The 7,767-nt window shown below is 47.3% G+C and overlaps 1 protein-coding gene across 1 annotated transcript in view; it reads right to left on the bottom strand.

Moving 5' to 3' along the window:
- The window catches only part of LOC108798762 (zinc finger protein 239-like), a 3,518-nt gene extending 2,024 nt beyond the window's left edge, over window positions 1-1,494 (bottom strand). Inside the window, exon 1 of the mRNA XM_018570544.1 lies at window positions 636-1,494. Coding sequence (XP_018426046.1) covers window positions 636-1,494 — 859 coding nt within the window. The remainder of the gene's footprint in view (window positions 1-635) is intronic.
- Between the last annotated feature and the right edge of the window lie 6,273 nt (window positions 1,495-7,767).

The raw sequence follows: 7,767 nt of genomic DNA, 5'->3' as shown, positions 1-7,767 counted from the left end.
CCCTTCACAACAGGACCCCATCTACATCAGGACCCACCTTCACATCAGGACCCCCTTCACAACAGGACCCCCCTCCACATCAGGACCCCCTTCACATCAGAAGCCCCTTCACATAGTTCTGGTTAAATGCATGTGTATGTGTGGCTCATCTGTACATATTCCTGTGTTTACAATAACTCTCTGTAAACCATTTGATATCTTTGTTCAGTAAAGATTCCTCTTTTTACACTTTATTTGGTGTAAATGCATACTTGAAGATTTCTGTACCGCTAGAAATGAATTAAGCAAAAAAGAAAGAGAAGATAGGAGGAAGGGGGGTAGGGAGAGATATGGACAGAGAAAGTGTGAAGAAGAGACACAGAAACTTGTTAAAAAAGGAAACATTGCTGTAGATTAAACTCTGTAACATCCTTACACAGAACCCTCTCCTCTGTGTGAATTCAGGTGGGAATTAAGATAGGTCTTCCTTGAAAACCGCTTCCCACATTCAGAACATGAAAACGGACGATCGCCTGTGTGGATTCTCTCATGTCTGACCAGAGCTGACTTATGGGTAAAACACTTCCCACACTCCAAGCATGAATATGGCTTCTCCCCCATGTGAGTTCTCTGGTGTCCAATAAGATGCGACCTACAAGAGAAGCCTTTCCCACATTCGGGGCATGAATATGGGTGGTCACCGGTGTGGACCCTCTGGTGCTGGACCAGATTGGATTTATTGGTGAAGCCTCTCCCACATTCAGAACACGAATACGGCCGGTCGCTCGTGTGGATCCTCTTGTGTCTAGCGAGATCTGGACCGTCGGTGAAACGTTTCCCACATTCAGAACACAGGTATGGCTTCTCCCCCGAGTGAATTCTCTGGTGCCTCACCAGAAGCCTCCTCCATGAAAAGCACTTCCCGCATTCGGAACATGAATAGGGCTTCTCCTCCCTGTGAGTCCTCTGATGAGAAAGAAGATAGCCCTTCTGGGAAAAACTTTCACCACAGTCGGAACAGGCAAACGGCTTCTCTGCTGTGTGCGTCTTTTCGTGCGTGGAGAGGTTCGACCTGTCCGTGAAACACTTGCTGCAATGAGAACATGAATACGGCTTCTCCCCAGTGTGAACCCTCTCGTGCGTAATGAGAGAGGACTTCCAAGAGAAACATTTGCCGCATTCAGAACAGGAGAACGGCTTCTGCCGCGTGTGCGTCCTTTGATGTTCGATAAGTTTTGTTCTCTCGGTGAAACATTTATTACACTCGGAGCACAGGCATGATCCACCCCCGGGAAAACTCCCCCCACGAGTAGATGGAGCAGACGAGAGATCTCCAATATGAACTGCGGGATGGGGAACAGGGTTTTCTTCTGAAGAATCGGGGGTGAGGTCATCATCATCATCTGTTTCACCATTTGGAGTGACAATGGGACGTCTGTTCGAATGATTCCTCACGTATCGCCCATCTGGAGGATCGGTACGGAAAACGACAAGATATTGAGAGTAGGGAGCCATTGCCTCAAGAGAAATTTGACAATCGTAGCAGCATACTGGACAATGTTACACTTGCAAACTGGACCACCAAACAAGGAAGGTACATGAAGAATTTCTTGGCTTCTTCATTACCTTTACTCAAGAGTAGATGGTATAGTTTCCATCTCGGAGTAGAAATATGTTTCCAGACACCTACTAAGCCTATACATTTCTAATCTTCCTATGGAGCATGTGTTCCCCCCATTCGGACCATCCCAACAACCTATGAACCCCATGCAACCCCGCTGTTCTCCTCCATACTTCCTCTTTCACCTCTTTTCGCCTTCCTCTTCCCTTTCACATCCTCTACTTAACCCCAAGTGTGGGCTTCCTCCCTTTTCTTTGACTCTTTCCAGTCCATGGATCTAAAGCTGGGTATACACGGAGCAAATTTTGTCTGAAGACACTGGTTTACAAATTTTGTGAAATAATCGACCTCCGAGATAAACAGGGTTACTCACAAAAGGGTGAAGAGTTTGGAGAAGGCAGGAAAAGTGAACAATCTAGGAAAACATACACTATATTACCAAAAGTATTGGTGCGCAGTCATGTTGGAGCAGGAAGGGGCCATCCCCAAACTGTTCCCACAAAGTTGGGAGCATGAAATTGTCCAATATGTCTTGGTGTGCTGATGCCTTAAGAGTTCCCTTCACTGGAACCAAGTGGACAAGCCCAACCCCTGAAAAACAACCCCACACCATAATCCCCCCTCCACCAACTTTACACTTGGCACAATGCAGTCAGGCAAGTACCGTTCTCCTGGCAACTGCCAAACCCAGACACCTCCATCGGATTGCCAGACAGAGAAGCGTGATTGGTCACTCCAGAGAACACGTCACCACTTCTCTAGAGTCCAGTGGCGGCGTGCTTTACACCACGGCATCCCACGCTTTGCATTGCACTTGGTGATGTAAGGCTTGGATGCAGCTGCTCGGCCATGGAAACCCATTCCATGAAGCGCTCTACGCACTGTTGTTGTGCCAATCTGAAGGCCGCACGAAGTTTGGAGGTCTGTAGCTATTGACTCTGAAGACAGTTGGTGACTTCTGAGCACTGTGCGCTTCAGAATGCGCTGACCCCGCTCTGTCATTTTACGTGGCCTACCACTTCCTGGCTGAGTTGCTGTTGCTCCCAGTTGCTTCCACTTTGTTATAATACCGCTAACAGGTGACCGCGGAGTATTTAGTAGCCAGGAAATGTCACGGATTGACTTATTGCACAGGTGGCAACCTATCACGGTACCACGCTTGTAGTCTCTGAACTCCTGAGAGCGACCCATTCTTTCACAAATGTTTGTAGAAGCGTCTGCATGCCGAGGTGCCTCATCCTATACACCTGTGGCCATGAAGGGGATTGGAACACCTGAATCCAATGATTTGGATTCAGGTGTTCAATACTTTTGGTAATATAGTGTAGCTGATTTGGAAAAAATCTCCAGTTCAGCTCACTTCCCAGTTCAGCGATGTTGTCTTAGATTGTTCACTTTTCCTGCCTTCTCCAAACTCTTCACCCTTTTGTGAATAACCCTGATAATGTGTTCATTCTTACATATTTTGATGAGATTAATTGGAAATCAGGGGATAAAGGGAGGGAGGGAGGAGTCTGATGATCATGATGCCTCGTAACTTCTCCGCAAAGTACGGTAGAACAATGAAAATGGTATCACATGGAAGTGTATACATTTATCTTCACTTTGAGACTAAAGATTATGACCTAACTGGTATGTTCTTTTATTGGAAGGTACATTTGTCTTGGTCAGATCTTTCGCATGATACAGTTACTGTACGTCTGGTGGCTTCTGAAAGTGTAATTGCCGCACATTTCCAAGGGACAGTTGCGTGATATTTTCCCTCAGAAGCCAAGACGCCTGGAAAGTGTGTAAACAACGCAAAGAACTTCTACTACATTTGTGGTGAGGTTACATTTGCATCTGAAAAGTGCAGAATGACGGCAGTGGTAAAAAAAAGGCACACCACCTATATTTTAGATGCAAAATGGGGGCTCGGGACAAGAGTTGGGCCCCTCATTATTGTTGCATTACATGTGCAACTTATCTGCGTCACTGGCTAAACAAGAAGAAAAAGTCCATGCCTTTCGCAGTCCCAATGGTGTGGAGGGAACCCACATAGTAGCTAGGGATGCACCCATACCGGTATTTCGGTATCGAGTACGAGTAGCAATATTTTTTTTCCCGGTACTCGCCGATACCGAATACCGATACTGAAAGTCCCATTAAGGAAGCCGGGCGGCATGTAATGACTCGCCACCTGGCTTCCCGATTAGCCGGAAGGTATGTAATGACTCGCCACCCGGCTTTCCAATTAGCAGGGAAGCCGTCCCCATGCTTCTCATCACTAGGTGACGAGAAAGCATGGAGTCATGACGTGGTGCCTGGCTTTCCGATAGGCCGGGAAGCTGGCTCCGTGCTCCCACGTCATGAGGTGACGAGGGAGTATGAAGCTGGCTTTCCGGCCAATCAGAAAACCGGGCGCCGCGTCATTACAAGAAAGCCGGCACCATGCTTGCTCGTCACAGTGACGAGGGAGCATGCAGCCGACTTCTCGGCCAATCAGGAAGCCGGGCAGCGTGTAATGACTACTGTATTGAGTAACGATATTTTGTTTTTGGTACTTGCCGATACCAAATACCGATACTTTCTGGCCAATCATGAGCTGACGAAGAGCATGAAGCCGGCTACCCGGCCAATCAGAAAGCCAGGCACTGCGTAAATACACTGCGCCCGGCTCCCTGATTGGCCAGCTACCCGACCAATCAGGAAGCCGGGCAGCGAGTCATAACACGCCACCCGGCTTCCTGATTGTCTGGGAAGCCGGCTCCATGCTCTCTCATCACAAGAAGCCGAGCAGTGTGTAGTGACTCATTGCACGGCTTCCTGACACAAGAAGTATCGGGCTAGGCATCAGAGCATTTGGGTGAGTACGACCACTCGCCCAAATACTCGGGCTTCGGCACCGATACTAGTATCGGTCGCGGTGCATCCCTAATAATAGCGACTGCTATTTTTGCATGGTTCCCCCAATTGCAAAAAGGACCTCAAGAAAGAAGAAGTGGATCGTGGAATAGCCAAACATTCCGTCTGCACTGCGTCCTGTACCCCATGATGAGGACTTGCCTATTCCAGATCCACCAGAATCCTACTCTGTAGACTCAGATGATGATAAAGACGATGGGCAGGATGCAGCTGATCCGGGGGCAGTCGATGTAAATGTAATGCCGTCGATTTAAAGCATGAACATTGTTACATGAAAAACCAATAAATGAAAGGAAAGTTATGTTATTGGTCTCAATAAACAGAATAATGTATAATGATTGGTGTGGCGCCATTGTCATCGCTAGACCACATTTTGCAGAAACGTTATGGAGCAGAATCGCACATCCCCCCTCGTCATTTTGATCTGAAGCTTTATCTTGGAAACTGGAGCCAAACATACTCAGGACTTCATTTTCCTTTATTAGTGACCCAATTCTGGTCATATGTAGCCACTTTCATTTCCCAGGTTTTCCCCTTGTAGACCAGTGTGACTGGACAGTTATGGCACTTAACCTCTATGAGGTCATCTCCTAATCTTGCCCTTTTCAGGGCGCGCTAGTGTCTATGGGTGTCTCTGAAGATAGGACATGGACAATCTAAGAATCTTTTCTGTATTCCTCACCTGTGCTGATCTCTGGAGGGATTTCCTCCTCCGTACACGGCTCCTCATCCCCCACATACGGCTCTACTGCTTCCTCCTTCACTTCAACTTTAACAACAAAAAAATGTTCATCCTGTGTAACACAACACAATATATATCATATACAATATAAAGTAAAACCAAAAAGAATATCAACACTGGGTTAGGTCAACAAAAACTGTGTGTACGTTAGAAGATACTGCAGGAGAGGTCGACTCGCTCAAGGATAGTTGAAGTACTGATTTAGACATGCCTGAGGCCTACATGCATGGCTGGTATGAGCACAGGCCAAGAAAAGCTTGAAGGATGACTTTAAATTTGTATATATTAGGGATGCACCAAGTATTTGGGCAAGTACTTGTAATATGGAACATGGAGCCGGCTTCCTGGCCAATCAGGAAGCCGGGTGGCAAGTACTGACCCGCCTCCCGGCTTTCTGATTGGCCGGGAAGCCGGCTTCTTGCTGATTAGCTGTGAAGCCGGCTTCCTGGCCGATTAGCTGATAAGCCGGCTTCCCGGTCAATCAGCAAGAAGCTAGCCAATCATTGTGATTGGCCGGGAAACTGGCTTCCCAGTCAGCAAGGAGCCGGCTCTTCGGCCAATCAGGAAGCTGGGAGGCGGGTCATTACTCAACGCCCAGCTTCCTGATTAGCCGGGGAGATGGCTCGATGCTGATTTGTTGGTAAGCCAGTTTCCCGACTAAACACAATTGAGCCGGCCAAACAACATGGAGGCGGCTTTCCGGGCAATCAGGAAGCCGGGCAGCATGTCATTACATGCTGCCCAGCTTCCTGATTGCCCGGGAAGCTGGCTCCATGCCAGAGGAGGCAGCGGTATCGGTACTCGGTATCGGCAAGTACCGAAAGCAAAACTTTGGTACTCGTACTCGATACCGAAAAACTGTTATCGGTGCATCACTAGCATGTATAGAATGTTTTGGGTGTTCGATATTGGTTGCTGATTAAGTAGCTTGACATTAAAAGGTCTATTAATAAACTATCCACAGGGCCATTCACCCTGCTAATATCTGTGAACATTCATTCTGTGCAGCTATATGCCAAAATGAATGTTCGTTCATATTTGTATTGTATAGAACACAAAGCGCACGTTCCCCTACCCAGAAGTTCGGGGAAGCAGCTCTCTGGGATCTGGAACCAGCAGGGGTAAGCAGCTAAGCTTTTGAGTCTTTGGGCACAAAGTACTTGCAAAGAACCTTCTGGGCAACCTTTCACTGCTTCCCTACAAAGCTTTACCTTAACTACATGAATTCAGTCGGCACTGCTCTGTGCAAATTCCCCCCATTGTACCTTCATACAAGACCTTCAGCTCCATCTACCTGATCCTCGTGAGGGAGCTCATGATGTTGCTGAGGGATCTCCTGATGCTCCTGAGGGATCTCCTGATGTTCCTGAGGGATCTCCTGATGTTCCTGAGGGATCTCCTGATGTTCTTGTGTGGAATCCCGGGAATACAGAGGACGGGGACATCTATTTGGGGTATTTCTGTTCCTGGATCCATCTGTAGGAAATATACATAGGAACACATAAAACAACAGCTACAATGTTTTCTAATACTGTATTTGAACCTCAAAGCTGAATTCCTAGATCAGCAAATATTGTCATACAAGGACCATGTGTATTCCTCTTGAATCTTGGAGAGCTTTGTGAAACTTGGAGCTTCCTGTGATAAAGACCGCTCACTGCTGCTCTCTCTCCTACTGCAGGGTGACTGGTCTTGTTTCCGCCCCCTCCTGTGGTTTTCTGCAGGCAGCCTGTACTTGGTGGAGCCTACTGGGTCCCCCCTACCGCTCTGGTATCTGTTAAGGCTGTGTACAGCACTATGATGATGTCACTGCTAATTTTACAATGTGATAACTTATATAGACACTTGATAGGTTTTTTAAAGGCACTTGATGCACACCTAAAGGATTGATATCCTTTGTGACCACTGAGGAATACATTAAAATCAAAGTTCAGCTTACAAATACAGCTACCAAATGATAGAGATCAGTTATCCCGAGTCAAGCTAAGATTTATGGTGCCCTAAAATCAGAAGAACTGTTTCCGCTAAAGCTGACCATTTATTTTCGGAACGTTTGATCGATTTTCTATATGGACAAAAACATTTGCGTGCTCCGGACTGAAAATGTTTCAAGTAGTCGGACTGGTAGGAAGTTTAAGGGCCTTTGAACGTAATTAGTTGACTCAACGATGGTGAGATTGAATACTGTGGTGAACAATTGTTCTGAATTTTGAATGACAAATGTTTAGGGGCCAGCTTAAAGGAGAACTACGAGGTAAGTGTTTTTCCCCATAGTTCTCCTAAGGGTAACGGGAGGACATATACTAGCGTCCTCCCGTGACCCAAAGCTCAGTATATTGCGAGCTACAGCTCGTGGTTTACTGAGACCACCTGAGCTGGGACGAATCCCGACATCACTGTCGAGGTCCACCCAGCTGCGTGAGTGACAACTGGCCCTGCCTATCTAGAAGCAGAACCAGCTGTACCCGCCCCCTTCCCGTCCATTCCGCCAGTCAGCGCTGAAGGATCGGAGCGGGGGGGG

The sequence above is a fragment of the Nanorana parkeri genome, unplaced genomic scaffold, assembly GCF_000935625.1.
Source record: "Nanorana parkeri isolate BGI_ZX_2015 unplaced genomic scaffold, ASM93562v1 scaffold1552, whole genome shotgun sequence".
Lineage (NCBI taxonomy): Eukaryota > Metazoa > Chordata > Amphibia > Anura > Dicroglossidae > Nanorana > Nanorana parkeri.
Note: the sequence above shows the minus strand (reverse complement) of the source record. Positions and strands in the feature narration are given on the sequence as shown.